The sequence below is a fragment of the Poecilia latipinna genome, unplaced genomic scaffold (assembly GCF_001443285.1).
Source record: "Poecilia latipinna isolate Pla-1442-1.1 unplaced genomic scaffold, P_latipinna-1.0 Scaffold38, whole genome shotgun sequence".
NCBI lineage: Eukaryota > Metazoa > Chordata > Actinopteri > Cyprinodontiformes > Poeciliidae > Poecilia > Poecilia latipinna.
Window position 1 is genome coordinate 456,214 of NW_015112654.1, and position 22,722 is coordinate 478,935.

The 22,722-nt window shown below is 38.3% G+C and overlaps 1 protein-coding gene across 2 annotated transcripts in view; it reads left to right on the plus strand.

The window, feature by feature from the left end:
• Nucleotides 1-22,722, plus strand: part of wdpcp (WD repeat containing planar cell polarity effector) — a 102,586-nt gene that overhangs the window by 3,980 nt on the left and 75,884 nt on the right. Inside the window, exons 2-4 of one of the 2 annotated variants that reach the window (XM_015045697.1) lie at nt 15,085-15,222; nt 17,824-17,908; nt 22,047-22,091. In XM_015045697.1, the coding sequence (XP_014901183.1) occupies nt 17,848-17,908; nt 22,047-22,091 (106 nt within the window). In that variant the 5' untranslated portion in view covers nt 15,085-15,222; nt 17,824-17,847. The other variant, XM_015045703.1, reaches the window with a different exon arrangement.

Below are 22,722 nucleotides of genomic sequence, written 5' to 3' on the forward strand. Positions count from 1 at the left end.
TCACTTTTCCCAGCATTTGGGAAAAGGTGTTTTTTTTTTCTTTGAAGAAGCTTCTGTAGCACTTGTTGCCATAGCAGAAGCACTGTGTTTGAGTAAGGGATTATAAGTTGGCGGTTGTCAGTTCAAAGTAAAGGATTTTAACACTACTTTGCTTTGTTTCACAAAATTATGACTGGTTTATTCAGTACATATAAAACTATTCCACTTCTCTGCTCTGGCAAGGTATCTAAAAAAAAGCATAGACATCAGGTCATCACATAATTTAGCTGTAAAGACTATAATGCAAAATAAGGCATAGAAAAAATGTGGTAGATATTGCCTTGCTATGATACTCATGCCCCTGTACTTTTCCATTTTTTGGCACACTGCAACCACAAAATCAAATTTCCTTACATAAAATGTTATGAAAGTTATATATTGCTTTCAAAATTCATAAATAGATATCTAAAAAGTGTGATCTGCATTTGTGTTCATTTAGCCTTATGCACAGTAAAAACTGCTGGGTTAAAAATAACCCAATTCGTAACTATAGTGGGCCCTGCTTGTGGTTTAGTCTTGGATTTTCTGTGGAATGTAGCACCAAATTATTTGCAAAAATAATTTGTGGATTTTTTTCATATTGCACATCAAAAATATTCAAAAGAAAATACAGCTTGGGCGGCTAAATTACCTAACTGCAATCCTACTTGACATGATATTGGCTGGCTATTACAAATCAGCCAATCAACAATCAGCGTTCATTTTCCCTGGCACTCATTGACTGTACCCCCAAAAGATTGTTGGCAGGAGACCTTGAACCGCTGGTCACAAAGACCTTGAGAGGCCTGCAGATCACTTATGTGTCCTTTGTCTCAAAATTGAATGACTAAGCTGCATCACTAGCATTCAGCCATGCTCTACAGAGATCTGCTAATGATGAGCTAATACTGGAGCCAGGTGTGCTGAAGCAGAGAGACATCTAAACCTTGCAGGAGATGGCCCTTGAGGATTGGAGTTTGAGACCACTGCTTTAGACTTTAACTTCTACAATTGTGAAAAGATGGTTTCCCCTGCTTGAATTAATGCATAACAAGGTACATTTTGTGTTTGAATGATTGAAATAGGGAGTTATAGGCGGTTTTAGAGGGGATCTCAAGTCTTTATGGATTTCAACTACTCACAATGGTCCCTGACCTCCACAAGTACCAGTAGTACACTACACACACCTAAATAAAATCCATAGCACCTTCAGAAGTCACCTACTTGTTAAATTGACTCCATATGTGTGTAATTTATTCTCGAAAGAAATCTAGATGTTCTGTGAAGGCCTTTAGAGGTTTTTTGGAGGACACTAGGGAACAAACAGCCTCGTCAAGATCAAGTAACACATCGCTAACCTACACACAGAACACTATTTTCGGAGAAAAACTATCAATGAACACACCACTAGCACACCATCGCAATGGTCATCATGTTGTGGAAAAGGGCCTTTCTTCAGCAAGAACAGGAAAGCTGGTCAGAATTGATTGGAACTAATTGTACCTGTTGGAGGCTGAAATATGTTTGAGAATGGGCCACAGGTACTCTGTCCAGCAGGACAATGGCCCTAAACATACAACTAGACTTACAATGAAGTGATTTAATGAAATCTTAGTTGATAGCCCAGTCAAAGCCCAGACTTTGGAAACATGGCAATTGAGGAAATGTGGCAAGACTTAGAAAAGGCTTTTAACAGATACTCTCTGTCCAGTCTGACTGAGCAAGAGCCGTTTCAAAAATTGAATAGACAAACATTCCAATCTTGAGATGTTTAAAACAGATGGAGACCCATCCCAAAAGATATGCTGCTGTAATTGCTTTAAAACCATGTTTTCATTTCCTAATATATGTATTTGGAATTTTGCGTTAGTCGGTATAAATCCCAATACAATATGTTAAAGTTTGTAACTGGATGTGGCAGAATGTGAAAAGTGTTAAGGATTATGAATACATTCACAAAGCTAACAAAAATAAAAATATTGAAGTATTTCTTTTCCAGGGTGCAATATTGCGTCTGGAACCATATAGGTCTGCTTGAGCGGTTGTTGTCTGTATGGTTTTGGCACCTTCAGGACATGGCCTTGAGGGATGTGAAATGTTTCCTGTCTGGCTTGATGTGCCTGCAGTGTCTGTGATTGAAACCGGAGAATGACTTTGTTTCTAGCCAAGTGCTGGCACGCTGTGTAGGAGAAAAAGAAAAAAAAACCAACACTCAATCAGAAAGAACACAGACCTCTGCAAACAGACTAACTTCTTGGCACTGAAGCAGAACTATTCAATTAAATCTCCTGGAGGACACACACACACGCATACACACACACACACACACACACACACACACACACTGAGACATGTGAGGTGCGTCTCTTCCTCACTGTTAGCTGCCTTGACTACATCCTGCAAGTCTCTCTTTGCCCCCCCACCCTCAAGGGGTGTTTGCATAGGGAAATGGTCCGTGAAATGGGTTTGATGGAATCAAACTCCATATTAAGACAAATACATATTTCATAGCAGCTGATGGACTGATTGACGGGGCGGTGTCTTCATTTCTTCTGTGCGTCACTGCCAAAGAAGATGATTATCGGCAACAGCAATATGAAGACGGATCATGGCCTGGTTTCCTCGAAGAGGAGATGAGTTGTTGACTTGTCATGTTATGACTTTGAATGACTCTTGATGTGAGTAGTCGTGCAGTTTTGTAGCAATTCTTTCTCTGACTTTGACCACAAGGGGGCACCAAACTGTCACATGTTGATGCTCAGCAACTGTCCCAACTGAGCACTCTCTCTCTCCTCTGCTGTTGACAGCATCCCACACACTCCAAACTCACTGAAGGATGACCGAAAATGCAGCAGCAACAAGCCTCCTGAATCTGCAGCCAAATGATGTGGCAGCAAACTTGCAGAGAGTGGAATGTTGTCTATGTTTTTTTTTTTTTTTCATCAGTGTGACTGTTGTTTTTGCATAACAAGGCTGGCTGACAAACCTTACCCCCCACAACCCACCCATCACTGTTCAATAACTTCAAAACCCAAATCCATCCAACTGGGTCAGCGATGGCAACCTGGTGCCGAAGCTGGCGGTCACAGCCCTTTGCACAGCCATAATGGCCTGTGGCACAACTACGAAGAGGGGGCGGGGTGGGGACGGTGGGGGGAGGTGGGGGTCACGTAACCGACAACATTCCTAGTACTTCCAAGAGGCCGGTCGTCTGCAGGTTTACCAGCAGCGCTGCCCGTCTCTGTTTATCTGCACAGTCTAAAAGGAAAAGAATGTTTTCCCCCCACAACACGGCTGTGTGGGGATTAAAGCCCATTCTGAGTGGCCCCGGGTCGTGCAGCAGATGTTAGCCAGGATAGCACTCGTTACCGTGCCAACAGTGAGCCTGCAGGATTGGCCCGACCAGACGACTCTAAGCCTATACATGTAAGGGAGAGGATGGGGAAGCTGTGGATAAAAGGAGGGCCCAATGTACGTTAAAGAGAATGTTGGTGGAAATTACTTCACGGTGTTCGTTCATGAGGCTACCTGCATCCCATCTGGGATTTGCATCATCACCACACACCTTAAACGTATGTGGTTTCTTTAGGTTGCTTATGTCTAATTTTGGAGTGTCTTTCTTAAAAACAAACCCTCCAGCTGTTTTAAAATGTATTCAGTGAGAGAACTTAAACACTTTATTAAGAAATTTTAGCTGCACTGCAGTCAAAAGTGATGTAATACCTATGCTGTACCAGCATTTGGCAATGATGTTGACATTAACATTAAAACTCAAAAGAAGTCCTGAGTGTGGCTAACCAGCTCTTTGCTAGTGGTTCTTCAGGTTAGTGGTTATCCCGTCAGACTCTCAATGTCCGAAACCACACACAAAAAAAGGCACACAGAGTAAAAAACTGGGTCCAAATGACTCTATCTCTTAAGACCGCAGGAGGGTTGATCCTCAGCTATCCAATTCCATATGGACACATCACAAATACCTCCAAAAACTTTGATTTTAGCTGGATAGCTATCCAGCTAAAATCAAAGTTTCAAAGTAACTTTAAAATTCAAAGTAACTGTAAATTGTAAATTTCAAAGTAAAATCAAAATTCAGCTGAATTTTATTACTTAGTCAAAGTTACTCTGAGTGGATGTCACCCCCACGTTGGACTGTTTTGCATCCGAGTGTTTTGAATGTAAGACATCAAACTCAGATCAAATCTTTTGTTCAAGCAAGAAACCAGAACAGGGTAGTGTTTGGAGCTGTGGATGGTTAAATATTTGTTTTGCATGGTATGTTATGCTAACTGAGTCTTTCCTAGACTTCCTATTGTTTTTTACCTTTTAGACCTGTGTTTAAGCTTCATGCATTAACAACTTGATTCTGAGTTTGAATTGAAGAACTTCCAGACGTCTATAGGACTAATCCTGTTCTGTGTCCAGACTTATCTCTGAACCAACGAGTTAGCCTCATAGCTTGTGAGTAGCTACTACTATCACACATGCCGGATATAAATGTGATCTTTTTCCTTTTGTCTCGCGTGAATTCTGATGTGAATATTGTGGATTCTGTGGAAAACAGTTTGTCACTTTAAAGCTTACATTTTTCTTGACCAATTTCCCATTCTCTCTCTTCTTAGATGAGAAAAATGTCTTAAATATCTGAAATAGTCACTCATAAATAGTTATTCTTGAGATCTTAGGACTCTTATTGGCTTTAATGTTAGAAATAGTTGCTATTTCATTCTAGTTGTTTCCTCTTTCTGACTGTCATTGAACAGTCAGAAAGAGGAAACAAGGTCTGACAAGACAAGACTTGACCCAGCTTATATTATTTCAGAGCCCAGCTATTGTCCTGAGCACAGAGTAGAAATCACCGTTGTATATTTTAGGGCTGATCGCCAAGGTGACTCTCTATATAGTGAAATAGGAAGTTCTTAAAAGCAAACAGAGCTCAACACAGCAGACACTGAAAGTTTTTTGTTTGTTCAGTTCCATAATGGCATTACTCTGAGGACAAGTGTTGGACAGAGCAGGGCAGTTTCACGCATGGCTGCATGTTTGGGCTCTCTGACAGGTGGAGAATAGCCAGATGTGTGTTTGTTTGCTTGAGTGCATGTGCTTTAACATGTGCATTGTTGCTGTATTTCAGTTGTTTTCAAATGTCAGCAGGAGTCTAATTGACTCCTTTAATGCAGGTAACAGGAAGAATTTTGCTCAGATTTTCCTAAATGGACACTGCCTACTGCCTAAACTGACTCTCTTTGTAAGTGTTGTGAATGAAATAAAGCATAATTTCTTTGGACAAAATAGGTAAGAATGAGTACGCCATACAACTGTGATAACTAAAAGAACCAATGTTAATGAGGGGACTAGGAAGAGCAAGAAATTGTGTTTTGTCTTATATTGTTGAAATCAATATCTTTAATGTTATGTCAGTCTTTATTTTAATGTAAGCCCTAGAATGTTCTAAGTTATGGAGTGACGCAATAGGTCTTCAGCATTTGCTTCTTGAACACATTGTCAGCCAGTGCTTGTAGTAAAATTCAATGAAGATCAGTTTGCAGCAAGAAGTGTAGTTTCAAGGTTTTTATTGTAGCTCTCATATCATTGCATGGTGGTCAATTCAAATTCAATTCAAATTCAAAAATACTTTATTGATCCCAAATGGAAATTAAATGTTGTAACTTATATTAATTCAAATTCTTTAAAGGGTTATTGTGGATAGTGATGGCTGTTGGCAGGAAAGATCTCTGTTTTACAGTGAATGTAATGTGAGTTTGTGAATGTAAAATCACCCAACTGCGAATCTCCTTTACAGATATTATTATTCACAGTATCCAACTCAATCAAGTGAGAGCCTGAGGCCATATGAGCTTTATTATCACGCCACTGAGATTGATGATCCAAAGAAAGCTGTATAAGTTAGCAGCACTGACATTAGCACAATGATGTCAGGCATCACCCCTATATCCAATATTTGGTTGAGCTATGGGTTGCAGTTGCAGCTGATTCATCCATCCATACATCCATACATCCATACATCCATCCAATACCATTTCCTTTTATCCTTGTATCATACCCCATTTTTTTCTTAACCTTCCTTCTGTTCTTTCTTCATTCCATACTCCATATTTCCTTCACTCCCTTCTTCACTGCCCTTCTATTCTTTCTTGTGTCCTACCTCTCTTCTGCTACTTTCTCTTAGTTCTACTTTTCTTCCAATTTTCTTTTTTGTCTTTCATCTTTCTTTCTCTCTTGTGACCTTTCTTCCTTCTACTTTCTGGTTCCATGCTTAAATTCTGTCTTGATTTTCTGCATTTTATGTTTATTTAAAATGAATGCTAACGGCTGAGAGCTCTTGAAATTTGTCTGAAAAAATATGGACTTTTTTGATAAGGAATGTGTAGGTGCCCTAACTTTTGTCCTTAATTACAAACATGATACTTTACAGGGATCGTTTTGCATCACCATGAAGGGAGAAATGCTAAAGAAAGATTATCCCAACTATTGATTTTATTTGTTTTTGTTGGTTTTAAAAATATTCTTTTTTGTTCATTTTCAGGGTCTTATTTCTATAGTTCAATAATTGCATTTAATATGTTTGAATGCTTGGCTCTGCAGTGGTGAAATATGAGAAATATAAACCTGATGAATTCAGGAAGAGCAGAGTAGCCAAAAAAAGTTTCATTCCACTTTCTAGACAGGGTAGTACTGTAGCTAGAGGAAAACAGAGATATGGCACCATTATCCATCTCTGAGGTCACATCGTAGAGAACAAACTTCTTGGTTTGAGTGAGATCGATCTGCAACCACTCTGTGCCACGTCAAACTGTCAGAGAGACAGATGGGCAGAAGGAATTCTTGCCCACAGAGAAGTGGTGTCACGGCCTCGTTTGGGAGATGACAGACAGTGTATGTGTGAGTGTGTGACGGCTAAATAAGACCGCTGAGAGGTCTCAGGGACGTTCAGCCTGACCTTTCATTTTACCAGAGTGCATTTCACTGTGTGCATTTGACAACAACTTTAAAAGACTTCTTCTTTCTGACCTCTTGATGGGTCTGTGTGTATGTAGCTGAAGGTGGATATTGGTTCTCAATCCCCCAGGAAGTCTTTAAGAATTTTTTTTTCATTGTTGTTGTTTTTCTGTTCAGCCCTTGTTCTCAGGGCTCATCATCTTGCATAGATATCTCTGCTTCAGTACGTGTTTTCCTCCTTAGCATGCCATGAAATCTTGCTGTAGCCTGTTAATCATCCTTACATTTAAGTAAGGAGTGTAGCAGCCAAAGCATTTTCAGGTGTTTAAATGGCCCAATCAAAGCTGAGTTTAGTCACAGTACATTGAGAATTATGTGGGAGTATTTGAAATTTAATGTATCTAACCAATGCTCAAACTAGTTTACGAAGAACGGTTAAAAATGTCATTTTCTAGATGTGAAAAGCTAGACGAAATTTATCCCAAATATGAATACAAATGCACAGCACAGTTTTCAAGATTTTTTGATGACAACTTCAGAAAACCATGTATAATTTTACTTCCACTCACAATTATGTAATACTTTGTTGTGCCATCACACAAAATTTCAATGTAGTGCATAAAACATTGTGGCTGTAAGTGGACAAAATATGGAAAAAGTATACCTTTCGAATGCCTTATGATTATGGTAATAACAAAAGTACATGAAAAACTATTATACACAAACAGGCACAGTACAGTTGAACTGAGATAAACGTTGACCTTTTTTCTCTCCACACTTCGAGTAAAGTCTACAACGTGGATGTTTCAGGCTTGCAAACAACTCTGAGTGAATGATAACTATGTTTATGTTGATTGTGTAAACCCTCAACTGTTTGCTCACAAGTTTGCTATTCTGTGTTCACAATGAATTTGTGCTAACTCTACAGAAAATTTGTTTCAAGTAGTGACAAATGGTTTCCGGACAAGAGTCACAGGGTGGAAGAAGTTGGAATGTATAAATGGTTAATGTCAAAGTCAATGTCAAATTTATTTAAACAGCCATTTCAAAGTAATACATGACGAGGAAAATAAAATATATTTTTTAATCATTTATAATTTATTATTGATATTGCATTTAATTTATCAGTTTTTATGTTTAGAATTATTTTTTTCTTTTGTCTTTTAGACATTATTGAAGTACAATAGATTGGTGATTGTATTTGTGTTTATATACGCCACATTTCAATAAATGGCCTATTAGATATTTTAAGGAAAAATTCAGAAAAAAATAGTGTTCAAGGAAAATCCCTGTTGTTCAAGAGCAACTGTTTTTCCTCAGTAAACTATCATTTTAGTTTATGGTGATTTTTAGTATTGATAAAAATAATCATGATGGATTTTTAAGCCTTATTTTTACCACAGTAGCACACAGAAAGGTTCAAAGTCTCACCACAAATAACAGAAGCTTTTGTTCTCCATTTATTTGAATGATTTATTTTAGAATTTAAAAATAGCATAAGAAATGTAAGCTTTGTATAGACTTTGTTGTATGTCTGGACAGACCCATTTCTATATTTGTTGTGGTGTGTATGTGACAGTTTGTTTAGTATTTATACCAGTGTTTGTCAGAAGGTGAGGGGCAAACAACAGGCCACCAAGTTAGTCTATAAGAAGAAAATCTCCAACAACATAAACAAAACCACAGTCATGAGTCTCCTTTGGTGTGACGAGGTCAAACCCCTAACTCCTTGAAGTCAGGCGGCAATTGTGCTGCTGGTTTGGAAGTATTGTCTTTCCTGGCTGTGGGTAGTGCTGCAGGGTGGATACTCACTTTTAGTGAAACACTTCTCTAGATTAGGCCTATTAGTTGAGCAGTCAATCATTCCTGTTTAAATGAAAATATAGAAATTAAATTGCCAATATTAGATGCCTAATCAAGACCTTACAGCAGTTTTCCCTCTGAACATCTCTTTCACTAAATTCCACTCGCTCTCAGTTATTTCTAAAGGTCTCTGTTTGTGTTTCTGCTTCAGGCATTGGGTAAATACCTTTAGTGGAGTAGCTGAGGTATTTATCCCCTTCCCACCTTCTTTTACCCATTACCTCCTCTAATGACGTTTACACATCTGCTTAGAAGGAGGATCCACTCATCTTTCTGTCTCTCTCTGTCTGTCTTCTTTAGAGACCTTTTGCAGATGCAAGAAAAAAAAAACTAAGGGAACAGATTTGCATCTTTTATTCTCTTTCAGCACTGGGTTTTAGAATTGCATGTACAGTACCTTGCAAAAATGTTCCTACTCCTTAAGGTTTTTCTCATAATGTTACAATTACTTTACAACCAATAAATCAACAGAAACTAGTATATAGCCAACAAACAGAAGAAGATGACTCAAGGACTTGAAAATATTTTACAAATACATATCTGAAAGCTTTAGTTACATTCAACTCCCCTGAAAAAGTACTTTGTACTTTCTTCACTTACACATCTTTTGGGTATGGCTCTGCCAGCTTTGTACATCTAGAGACTGAAGACTTTGTCCATCCATTTTTTTCAAATCAGCTCAAACTCTGTTATATTGGATGAGGAACATCACTGAACAAAAACAATTAAGTGTTGTCCAAGATTCTTCATTAGATTCTGGTCTGACCTTTGACTGGGCCACTATAACCAATGAAAATATTTTGACCCACACCATTCAGCTCTGGCTGTATTTAGGGTGGTGTTTTTTTTATGTCTGCTGTGTCTTCTATATAGGTGGTGACAAATGGGACAACTACTTCCTTTCCTTTCCGACAACAATGGCTTCCTTCTTGCCAGATTTGAAGAGTGTACAACTAATATCTCTCCTCTTGACAGATTCTTCCACCTGAGCTATGCATCTTTGCAGCTATTTAGTAATTAGATGAGTACTTAAAGCAACCGGTTGCGCTGGAAGTTAAAGATAAAGGGAGCCGGAAATGAATAAATGCCACATTTGGACTTTTGTACCAATCATATAAAATTGTGTGGACTGGTGTCCTCAACTTCTTGTGATTCTCCTGCCACAGTAACATTTGTAGAGCCACTGAAACGTTATGCTAATTCTAATTTTCACAAGGAAAAAATTTAATAAAGCCTCAGTCTGACGTAATTTTCTTCTTTGCTGAAATATTAGTTGTTGCCTCACACTTCATGTTTGCAGATGACTTGCTTGTGTTCTTTTGACTTATCTTCAGTGAGCCAAAAAAGTAACTTGATCATTAACTCTAAAGAGTTTTCCCTGAACTTTTCAACTCTTCACCTTCCCATGTCTTTTTTTTTTGTTTGTTTTTTTACTTAAGTTAATGCTTCCGGTGTTTTTGGAGTTCTTTCTACACACACACAGGTATTCAGACATTCTCTACTGACAGGCACATTCTCTCTTGACACTGACGCTGCCTAACAGTCATGTCATCTGGCTTTATTTTCCTGCTGACTGAAGTTCACTGCAAAAGACATAGAGATGTACACATGTGGACATGGATACAATGACGACTGTACCTGTCATCTCTGTTGAATAGAATTACCTTTGCCTCATTTTGTTCTGTGTGTCCATCACCTCTATTCTCTCTGGGCTAATGACTCAGTGGACTCCTGTGGGACTTCGTATGTCGGTGTGAATGAAAGGTTTTCGGCCCGCTGCTTGGCGCCACTTTGCCCGCCCTTTCTTCGTCTCTGCCAAGCACTCTTTCTTTTAATGAGACAGTTCAGGTTCTCTGTACTCGCTCCTGGGCTAAGGTTCGTGTTGTGTGTATCCGTGTCCACGTGTAAGTGTGCGCAGCGCTGCAAGGCTTTTTCAACTCTTCCACTATGAAGAAGCGGGTCTTCACAGCGGGTCGAGTTCTGCTTTGCCTCAGGTCCTCTAGAAAACCACTGAAGTAGAGCGACTTAAAGAAAGACCGACAGTTGGGATGAAAAGAAAAAGAACTTGACCTGAACATGTCCCAGAGGACCCATTAGTGACACTTAGGAAGGGGTTTTTCCTCTAAACTGATTCCAGTGCCAGTTCAGATGTAGTTCTAGGTTAAAATGATTTCTTAATGTTTTCACCACCAAACCTCTGACTACTACACAACCCTTTTCTGAGCTTAGACAACTAAACATCCTCCTCAATGTCAGTTGTCCCCTGACTGGGACTTTCATTGTTGTGACAAAATTTTTAGTTGCATTTGCACTGAGGTCTTGCTACTTGCTTAGTTTTAGAGAAAAAGTGACTTCCTCATTATCGTTTTCTTTTTTTTTAATGTTAGCACTTTTAAGATTAGAGACTTACGGTGTTTATCTTAACTCTTCCTAGGAAACTCTCCCAGGTTTCTTCTTGCTAGAGCTATGACTAACAATATTTTAATAATTGATTAATTTATCAGTTATTCTGAGGATTAATTGACTAATTGGATTTTAAAAAATTGCACAGATTTTCATTTAACCACTTAAATCTTTTTGCACAATATTAGAAATACATTAAACTATACAAGTAAACAAATAATTCAGTTTCCTTTTTAAGGAAGAAAATAAACATTTTATTGCCTAAAATGCATTACCATAGCATTCCTTTAGTAAATCTGCACCATTTGAAGATAAAACTGTGCCACTTGAGGAGTTCTGGCTTAAACATATTACAGACTATTTGTTTTTATTGTAAATGCAAAATGAATATATTTTTTATGGTTTTGGGTTCAACAGTACTCTGAATATGTTGGGGGCAGGGGGTTTCAGTAAATGGCCTTTTTTGAGTCTGAATACTCCAATTAACGATTAATCGATTATTTCTAGTTATTAAATATTTCAATTACTACTTCATGCACTAAAATGTTTTTATTTTTTGTAAAATGCTTTGTTATGGTGTGATTGAGAAGCAACATTTAAAGATATACAAAAACATGGACAGATGGTTCCATTCTCATCTGGGGTTTCTATGGAGACCAACTGTAAACAAACACTTTCAGACAACTGTCAGATACAACACCTGCTCATCAGAGGTGAGACAGAAGAAAACTGCTAAAGTTATGGAGGAGAAAAACAACAACCCTGTCAAGAATCCTCCGTTACCTTCTTACAAATTAGCCAAGCTGCTGCACGACTCTGAGACTGAGAAGAAGGTGCTGGCGTCACAAGTTGAGGATCTGAAGGTTCAGCTTCAAACTGCCAAGACTCACATTGAGAACAACAAAGAAACGACCGGCAAGCTCGCTGCCAAGCTGCAGGCACAGAGAACGGAGATGGAGCACCTCCACCTGCAGATCAGAAAGATTGACAAAGCTCTCCAGAATGCCAGAGGAGATTGTGACTCAACCCAGCAACGAGGTAACCGCAAGAATCACACGATGGCATCAGGGAGACGCAGCAACTTAAAGATGTTCAGTGAGCCACAAGACATGTTGATGAAAGAACTGAATGACAGCAGAGATCAGTTCAAGGAGTTTCTAGAGAGCAGAGCCCACATTGAGCAAGCAAAATTGCAAGAGATCCAGAAGATCTTGAGCAACATTAACGTATTAAGAGACTTGGAAGACTTAAAAGTCGCCTACAAGGCGGAGAAAGAAAAGAACCTTGCTCTTCAGCAAGAACTGGAGCATATTCAAGCGCATCTCAGGCAAGAGGACAGATTTCACGCACAACGGGCATTAGCAGATCTGTTTCTCATCCGAGAGCTGAGGGCCGTCATAGAGGAGCAGCAGAACAATGTCCACGAGATGAGGCCGCTGCTTAGCACCACAGAAGACATGGAGGCGCTGACCCTCGGAGAGGACACGCTGGACCTGCTGGAGCAGAGTTTGAAGGCTGCGGAGGAGGAAAACGACCCCATGTCTGACTCGCAGGGCTCCAAGCTTCAGGCAGATTCCAGTGCCTCGGACGAACTTCAGGCAAAAAACAAGAAGCCGTTGAGGAAAACCTTCCACCGCTTCCTGGGATGGAAAAAGTCCAAGAAGGTTTTGATGAAGCCCAAATCCAGCGGAGACAGCATCTCCAGCCTAAATATCTGCTATTAAAAACCAGCATTTTTATTCTCTTTCTATGTTTTCTGCAATTATTTTAGTTGGAGTTACTTATCTTATAAGCAGAACATTTCTCAGGTATTACATGTGGGAGATTTACATTTCAGTTTTGTTTAGTTCTTGGCAGTAGTGTTCAGTTACCCTAAATCAGCCTAGGTGTTTAATCACTCCACTTACAGGAAATGGTAGCATTCATTTAAATTGATTATTTTTCTGAGATACATCTGGCTTTTTAGTGCAGTCTGTGATTTTTTTAATAGGATATAGGTCAGGAATTTAATGGAGTCACTCAGGAAGCGAAATAAGACTTCCAAAATTGTTTGATGTTCATTGTCATTTTAAAGCAAATAATTAAGTTCAAGTTTTCATTGCCTGAGCCAAACACTTTTATCTGATAAAAGGAAATTGGTCAAAAGGAAAAACAACATTTAACATACTGGTTGACTGTGGATTATCAGTGTCATATCCCACAGTGAAGGCAGGTTAACATTTACATGAATTTATACACATATGTTGTGTATAAATTCCATGGGACAAAATAACCCCATAGAATTGACTATGGGACAAAATAATCAACTGTTGGTCTCAATTAGAAGAAATATGTTTTATGCAAAAAAAATCAGAGTATGTTGCAACAGTTGTTGAGTGTAGCTAAGAGAAAGCTCAAAATAAATCGACCTGTTTTTTTCTAGTTTATAATAGGATTTTGGTCCCACTAAACAGAGAGAGAAAGAAAACAAAGACAATTCAAATTTTAAATATGTGTTGACAGGCTTATCAGAGACAAGAAAGTAAATAACTGATCAAATGTAAAGGTTGGAGACTTAAGTCTGGGAAGAAAAGTACCAAATCTACCTGGAGCCAGGAAGGTGAGGGAATGACAATGCATTTGAAGCCTGGTGAAGGTTTGTGGATGTGCTGCAGGGCGAGTGTGACTGCCATAAGCCTGTGACAGCCTGGTGACAGTCACCTTATGGCAGCTCTTTAACCCGGGAATTTATCGCATCGCTCTCGTTGCTGTGATGTAGTCACTCCATCGCCTGAAAGCAAGGCCTCGGACATGTGTGGCCGGTGTTTAGTCTGCGTGTTTCTGCATTCAAGGCCAGAGATGCTCACTCGTGAGAGGAAATTCTTGAGATGTCAGCCTGCTTCCGTCATTTTCCCTCTCGGTGTTCTAATAGATCCTTTCATAATCATAAAATTTTAACTTCGTTCGTAAGTACTTTCCTTCTGATGTTAATGAGTTTCTGTGGACCAGTGTGATAACCCTGAATACTACAGTTTCGCAGTACCACAGTATTCACATAAAATTTCAAAACAAAAATGTGTAATGTAGCCTAAAGATATTCCTATTGGGACTTTGATTAACGATTATTTTAGAAATCTACAGATTATTCTGGCTATTAATCTATTAATCAGTCAATTAATCTGATGAATTCAAATTCAAAAGTATGTTCATCCTCAAACACACACATCCTGACAACATGATTATTTGTAGCAAAGGATACTTCTGCAGCTAAAGAGGTTTTTCTAACATTAACATGTGACAAGCTCAACCCTTTCATTTTGACTTAACATCAACACAGTGTAAATTGATTTGTTGACTATGGATTAAGTGATTAATAATTGGATAGAAATTTTTCAGAATTTGAATCTGATTAAGCTGAAACTGCAGCTTGAGGAGTTCTGGGTTTGTTAGATGCAAAATGCATTTTTTTTTTGTGCAAAATATTGACTTAATTTCTTAATTGAGTAAAATTGGCTTTTTTGAGTCTTTAGTTAACGATTACTCAATTACTTAATTAACTGATGATTAATTGATTACTAAATTAGTTGACAATAAATTGATTCATCACAATTATTCCTGATTAACACAAGCTTCTTGTTTGATGAGGTTCACATTGCAGGTGAGAAAAGCCTGTATCCAAATATTTCTATATCTACATTAAATGGTGAAGATCTGCCTAAAATTGTTTAAAAATGTCTGAAAATTCACAAATTAAAATGATTTTTATATGCAAATAGCACAGGACCCCTTTGATGCAAACAATCAGTTTTATATAGAAACACATGTCCAGTCACTCTTTTTTAAAAAGGTCCCTTCTCTTTGTAGGTTTCACAGAAACACCAACAGCAGCAGATGTTCTCACACTCAGTATTCACCCAGAGGGGACGGAGATAGGAGAGCAGAGAAAGAGATGCAAAGAGCAGACAAGGTCACAGTTCCTGTGGACTGTCTTTGAAAGCGAAGGCAAGTGTACCCTCCCCTCCTTCTCCCGCCCTTTGATGTTAAAGCAGTATCTTTAGTACTCCAAAGACGGTATACAATAACCTCAACCCCCTCGAACCCTTCACCCAGCCCCTCTGCGCACTGTTTGTACACGCACAGGTAACCCGAAGCAACTCCAGCCAGAAATCTGAATAAAGTGTGGCAGCTCTCGAGGACCGCTGCAACACGCTGGGTGTGTTTATTTGTACATCATGCTGTGTCTGGCAGGAAAAAAATAATCGGATCTATCATTGAGGTGACAAAAGGTTGAATTGGAAGAACAGCTGCTGTTTTAGAAGCATAATACTGTACATAAAGTATATAATTAAAAAAACAAACCATTTTAGGTGCTTAAAGGGGCAGTATTATGTAAAAATGAGCTTTTTGAGCTTTCCATCATGTTATCCTCATCAAAACATACTTGGAGTGTTGCCTTGATTGTTTTATGCGTGTTTGAGAAATTCTTTTAATTTCCATGGCAACCATACAGCTGTATAAAACACAAGGGTGAACCAAGCACCACCTTTGAGAGGCAGCTCTTCCTTGCAGCTGCAGTTTTTAAGCTTCCAAGCTTTTGCCTCACAGAGCACCCCTCAGCTCCTTCAGACTAGCCAGCAGCAATTAGCAAACACCTCACGGAACTGCACTGTTCTGTTGAACTCATTCTGTAAGCTACTTCTCAGTGAAACTCTGGTAAAAATGTCATGAACATTCACAAAACCTAAAAGCAGACATATAGCATGATACCTGACACTGCCACCACAGTAGCTATGCTGTTAGAGTGATGTCTTGTAGTTTTTTCTAATTGTAGTCTTATGCTTTGTTCTTGTTCTCAACCCTCCCCAAAAAATTGTTCTGTTGTGGAAACACATTGAATTGTCGGAGCACCTTTCAATACTTTCAGACAGGAAGAAGCAACATTTTGACCTAATGGGTTTAAAATGTGAACTGACTGCAGGATAGCCTGTGATAAAGATGGAGGGTTAGCATGAAACCATCTAACCTGCTGCACCTTTATTAGCTGATTTGAGGAATGCAGTCTGCTTTGTCTGAGCTGTCAGCTCTAAAGTGTGTGTCTGTCAATGCCTCCCTCTGATGGGTCACCACCCTTGATCTTTTTCAGTGTTGGACTGAGATCGTTATTTTTTTTGTTGTTGTTGCATTTTTCACTTGCAACATAACCTTTACTGTTTTCCCTTAGTCTCACCAGAAATACAAGTGTTGTTACACTTGTATGTAACAACAGAGGAGGCAGCGCTGTGGCACATTATCGAGTTCCAGATCACTGGTCATATTTACCGGAATCACACCCTTGACTGATATTACTGCAAATACCAATACTCCAACTAATTGCTCTCTGCTGGCAGTCACACCCACAGTGTAGGTATAAAACATTTTTAAATCATCTGAAGAGACTAAATGCAATCCTGATTCAGTAGAGTTTGGATTCTCAAAGACACAAACGATAAAGATAAACAAATGTAAATAAAGTGATCCCAATAATGAGTCAGTATTACTCACATTCAAGTTTAAGTTACAGGTTCAAAACATGTACATGTTATTTGACTTCATGCTGTCAATCTAATGTCATTTTAATTAGATGACATCAAAAATGTTTCAAGAGACATGACCTTTGACCTGAGAAACATTGCTGCTCCCTTGACTGTCTGTTGTGCTAAAAAAAAAGGCTCCAACATTTTTTTGTTTGTTTTGCTTACTGTAAAACATATTTAACTGTCATGAAGCTGAAGGGCTGTTTTTAAAATAGCAGCTGACAAACAAGAAGCTACATACTAAATAATTGCTTTTTTTTTAGTTTAATTTTTAGTAAAAAACTTTTTAAAATTTATTTCAGTCATCATATTGGCAGAATATCCCACTAATTTATGTGTAGTTGTAATTTTTTTTTCCTGGTTTCACTGTTTTATTTATTTATATATTCAGTAGTGAATGTAATTTATTTCAGTAATTACTTCTACTTTCTTTGTTTTGCACATATTGTGTACAATTGTGAACAGCAGAAAGTTCAACAAACAAATCAAATCAAATCAAATCAAATCTAGTAAACCATAGAAGTTGAAAACTGGTAATTGTAAAATAAATACTTTTTTATAACTGACCACAGAACTAAGGATATGTCCGAATTAGAGATTTGTTAAAAATAAAAAGGCCATTGGAAACTCAAGTAACAAATCAAGTAATTCTTGGATACATAGGGAGGACTCACCAAGGCATATCTGTAGATGTTGAAATAATTAGCTATAAAGTTGCAGAATTTATTGCAGTATTTAAGGTGCTAAGTACAAACATCTTTTCATTTTGATATGGAAGGAAGTGCAGGATATAAAGAAATGCTGAATTTTTGGGGTGATTTTGAGAACTTTACCAATTATATTGTGTCTTTGCTCAATCAGGTAAGAATTACAAGCCACCTTAGACAAATTTGGTGTTCATGCTCTGCTTGGCCCTTTTACTGAAACAGGCCTGGCCATTTGTGTTCCCATCAAGATATTCAGGTCTGATTGTGTTCGCCTGCCCCGACTCACTCTCCATCTTTTATTTGCCTGCTGTCCCCTGCTGCAGACTCTGGTTACACTCCTCCTTCAGATGGCGTTCTGCCTGGCTGAGCTGCACTTATGGTCCACGAAGAACTCGCTCCAAGTTAAAGGTGCCACTTATCACCATGTTCAATCTTCCTACCTTTTATAAAGTCTCTCATTGTCTCTTTTCTTCTTCAACCCACTTGGTCTTATTCTGGCAGTTCCTGTCAACACTCACTTTGTTTTGACACATTGTCCGCACTTCTGTCTACTTCAGCAGTCTGACACTGACTCTTGCTCTACATAATTCACTTTCTTGTCTGGTTATTGCTTTATGATGAACAGCTTTTGCCTACATAAAATTGTATTTATAATTGTAATTAGTTCAATAAGCACATTACCGATTTCATTTTTTTACACAAACCCTACATGTTCTGTACTAGTATTGAGAAAAAAATTAATGCACAAGGGCAACTTTTTTTTTCACTGAAATAAATAATGAGAAATCAGGTGAAAAAGTATTTACTTTGTTTTGATGATCACCCATAATTTTTTTTAGGTCATCAAAAAAAATTTATTGCCCAATTATTTTGTTCCTTAGAGAAAGACAGAGCTTGTGACCAGTGCATATACTGGCCTGATTGACAGCGCTAAGACCCTCCTCCCGTCTCTGATTGGTTGTGTCTGACCAAGTGGTGTATTCCCACTGGTGACAGTAGAACCACATGCAGGATGCATAGTTGATTTTTCTTCTCACAGATCATCTGTTTCACACTATACTTTAATGATATATTGACAGTGTTAACAAACATACTTTAATGATATATTGACAGTGTTAACAAACATACTTTAATGATATATTGACAGTGTTAACAAACATATTTGTAAAAAACATATTTTTTTATGAAAAGTTACATACTCCAGCTCTGAATTTGACTAAATGCAACATTTGCCGCAGAAACTCTTTAAGTATGAATAAATATTTGAACAAATATTTTTTCTAAAAATGCCATATATATATATATATATATATATATATATATATATATATATATATATATATATATATATATATATATATATATATATATATATAAAATATATAAAGATTTTTTTATTTATTTTAACCCAAAAATTTTATTTACAAAATTTGATGTTGAGCTCTTAAAGAGGCCACAGAAACAAAATAGCGACCCCCCCCCCACCTTCCCCCCAACAAAGAAAAAAACTTGGCAAACAAAGAAGTGACAGGGATATTTATATTGGCTTGTCAGAGCATTACCAAACAGTGGGGGTAACCAAATACAAACTAACTAAACTAAAACTGAAACAAACAATACAATTAAGTTTGTTAGACAACTAAACATAAATGAAAGAAATCTAAAAGACTGAACTTTAATACAAATATCTGGCAAAATACAAAAAGCAACTTTGAAGAATATGCAATACCCCCTCTTTAGCGCGAAGTGATGGTACAATCCAATTAATTCTCCCTATATTTAGTTGGCCAACATCTTTAGTTTGGCCAAACTCCGAGGGATCGTGAAAGGTGAGAAACTAGTTACAGAAGCAACAATTTGTTATGTAATCACAAACCAGAGGTGAGAAATTAGTTGATTAAATTTTCTTTAATTTAAAATGAACTCGTGAACATCTTTCACTGGTTGCTGTTGGAGAAAAATAAAATTAGCCTAGGAACTCCTCTGTCTGTGATAAGCTTCATGTTTTTATTTTTTAGTTTTTTTATAAAAGCAATAGAAAACTGCCAGTCTTCTTTTCCACCTGACAGTTTTAGTTGGACTTTTTTGGCAGTTTTTATGCGATACTCTGCAAACCGCCTATCAGTCCATCTCTTATGTCAAATGGAAATTCTCTTTTTTTCTTGATTTCACCTTGCTGCTATTTTGTCTTGTCTTTCACAGTCTGCTGAGCTTTCGGCAAAGATAGTGTCTCTCAGAGGCTGTCTGTGTGGAAATATGTGTGTCTATGCACCTATGTATCTACGAAAGGCTCTATATCTTAGATGATGGTGACATGTCCCTATTTGTTTGTTTTTCCTGCTGTGTTTTGTGTGCTGTCTTGGAAAAATATGGAGGAAAAAAAAGACCTGGTCGTCAGAGTGTGACTCTCACTATCTTTACTTTTCTCATGTCCACCTAAAAACAAAAATATGGATTGAAAAAGTATCTTGTTGCTTTGCTTTAATGCTGTGTTCTTCATCCACAGCTTTGGTTTATTGCACAGAGAGATTAAACAACAACAGTTCACACAATATCCTGATTTTTAACAAGGATTCTGAAATCATTTGGCTCGTAATTCTGTTAAACTCAATTTAACAAAGTTACAGTACATCTCATTCACTACTATAGGAAACAGATTTAAACTGATTACATTTTTTTCTGTACATTTAAAAATGTAGAACTGGGTATTATTGGTGTTTGGTACGGTCGCTTTACTGAAAAAAGATCAGATTTTCAGTCTCCAACTGGCCAATCACCAGTCAGGGTCTGTCAAGTCTAAAATACTAATATAATGACACAGCAGAACACTGATACACAATTTATCCCTGTATAAGCTCACTATTCATCACAAGAACACATCAACAGAGACCCCCCAATGTCAAAGATGCGACAGAATTTTATGTTCCAGAAAATAACATTTCATCTCCTCATGTTTAGACCCAAATCACACATTATATATCGCGGGTGGTCTCTCTCTTTCATCCTCTGAGCTCGGGTCCTCTACCAGAGGCCTGGGAGCTTGAGGGTTCATCTGAGAAACTGCACATTTCTGGACTGAGATGTCTGATGTTGTTCCTGGGATCTGTTTGAGCCACTGCTCCAGTTTGGGGGTGACTGCCCCGAGGGCCTCGATGACCACAGGCACCTCTTTGGTCTTCACCTTCCAGGCCTTCTCCAGTTCCTCTGACTGTATAGCTCAGTGGGGAAGTCACCAGTCTTCCACCCGGGTTCAAATCCAGGCTGGGGCAAACAGTTACAACAGTGAAATTGAGCTATGCAGTGTGGGTCCTTAGGCAAGACCCTTGGAGCTATATAGCCTACCTCATACCATGAGAGACATTGATAAGCACGACATGGCGGCTCAGACGTCGCCCGGCCAAACAAGGTCTGCGTCAGGTGCTGGGGAACCAGAGCACCTTGATGGCAAATGGACTACTGGAACAAGACGGAAATGGGCGAGATATATATATATATATCTCAATATGAGTGGCAAGAGTATGAGAGCTTCCTAAAGAAATCACCAAATTACATTGAACTGATCACCATCACCTGTGCTGTAACAGTTTACATGTGCTGTTGTTTTTTGTTCCAAATCCTCAAAAGTAACTTGTGTCAAACTCAGTACAAGCAACACGTTTGACTCAAATCATAGTTTAAAAAGACAGATATCCCTTATACTGACCAAATGTTTTTTTGTCTTGTTTTTTTAATCTGAGAAAAGTTACAAGAAAAATTTCTAAAAAAAAAAAAAAGTTCTTGCTAAGTTTTCTGGCATTTAGCAAATTGAAATAATTTTGTAAATTCTAACAAAGCTAGAGCAATGAAATTTTGGTCGGATTTTACTCCAGACAGAGAAAAAATGGCTTTGCATCTTTATACTATGTATATTTTCTTTCAGCTGTATATATATGTATCTCTGTGTGTTTGCACGTATGTGTGTATGTGTACCATCAGCTTGTTGTATTAGCATGACCCTGCCTGAGGAGCAGCAGCAGAGGCAGCAACAGCAGTTGAGCGAGTGATAAAGAAGTGATGTGTTGTGCAAATCTAAGACCGGCTGTTTATAGTTTTGGGGGGCCTGCAGGAATAACACTTGGAAAAAAAAAACACCTCAGCTCAGCAGTTTGCCTGTGTTGTGTCTCCATATCTATCAGTATGGCTGCTTGTGCTCGTTGCATGCCCTGCATATGTTGACCATACGTTTCTGGAGCTGCACATCCTCTGCTTCTATAGATTTGTCCCTCAGGTGGGATGGGTTAAGGCACACTCCTGTCGTTATTATTACCTCTCTGCATGTCCCACCATTCTGTCTCTGACCCCCCGCCCCAATGCCCCACTCCCCTCTCTTTCCCTCCTTCCATATTGGGTCTTATCTAAACCGCGGTGCTAGCAGACAGGACAGGCCACTAGCTGATAGTGATTGTTTATCCCACGGTGCGAAATTGCTGATCTGTCTTCTGCTTTTTCCCTGACAGCGAGATGCTCATCTCACTTCCTCCTTCTCTCTCTCTCTCTCTCCCCTCAGATACAGATATTGGCACCTATCAGTACTACGATAAAGGAGAGCCAGGTAAATAGTGTTTATATTGGATGTCTGTTTGTGTTTCAGATAAGTTGCGTGTGTCTTGTTTTTGGAATGTGTGTGATTTCCCTATATATAAAGAAGAGCTTTTCTCTGCCTGCTGACACACAGATTATTGGTCCAGCGTGATTCGGAGTCTTCCAGCCGCTAACCACACATACACTTGGTACACACAAAGACTATTAGTATGAAGGATTTACACCCTAAAACCTTATATACACATGCACATACCACACACACAGATTATAGGGTCTCTGCGGTTCTATCTTTTACTCTCCCTGTGTTCATGTTGACCCCGGGGTCCTGCCACGCAGCGATAGGAAAACTAAACTGTTGACTTTCTCCTAGATCACATAGCAAGAAGCCCCATGCAGTCCAGCCTTATTTGGCCCTGAGGCCATGAGGCTTTCCGAATAATCAGGAAGTGCTAAGATCGTTCGCCTGCAGCGCTGCAGTAAAATATGGCCTATATATATATATATATATATATATATATATATATATATATAGGCCAATAATAACCTCTTATTATTACTGTAATAATAAGAGGTTCGTTCATATTAACTAATGGATAAATTGTTGCCACTTCTTAGATTTATTTTATATCGTTTATTTCCTT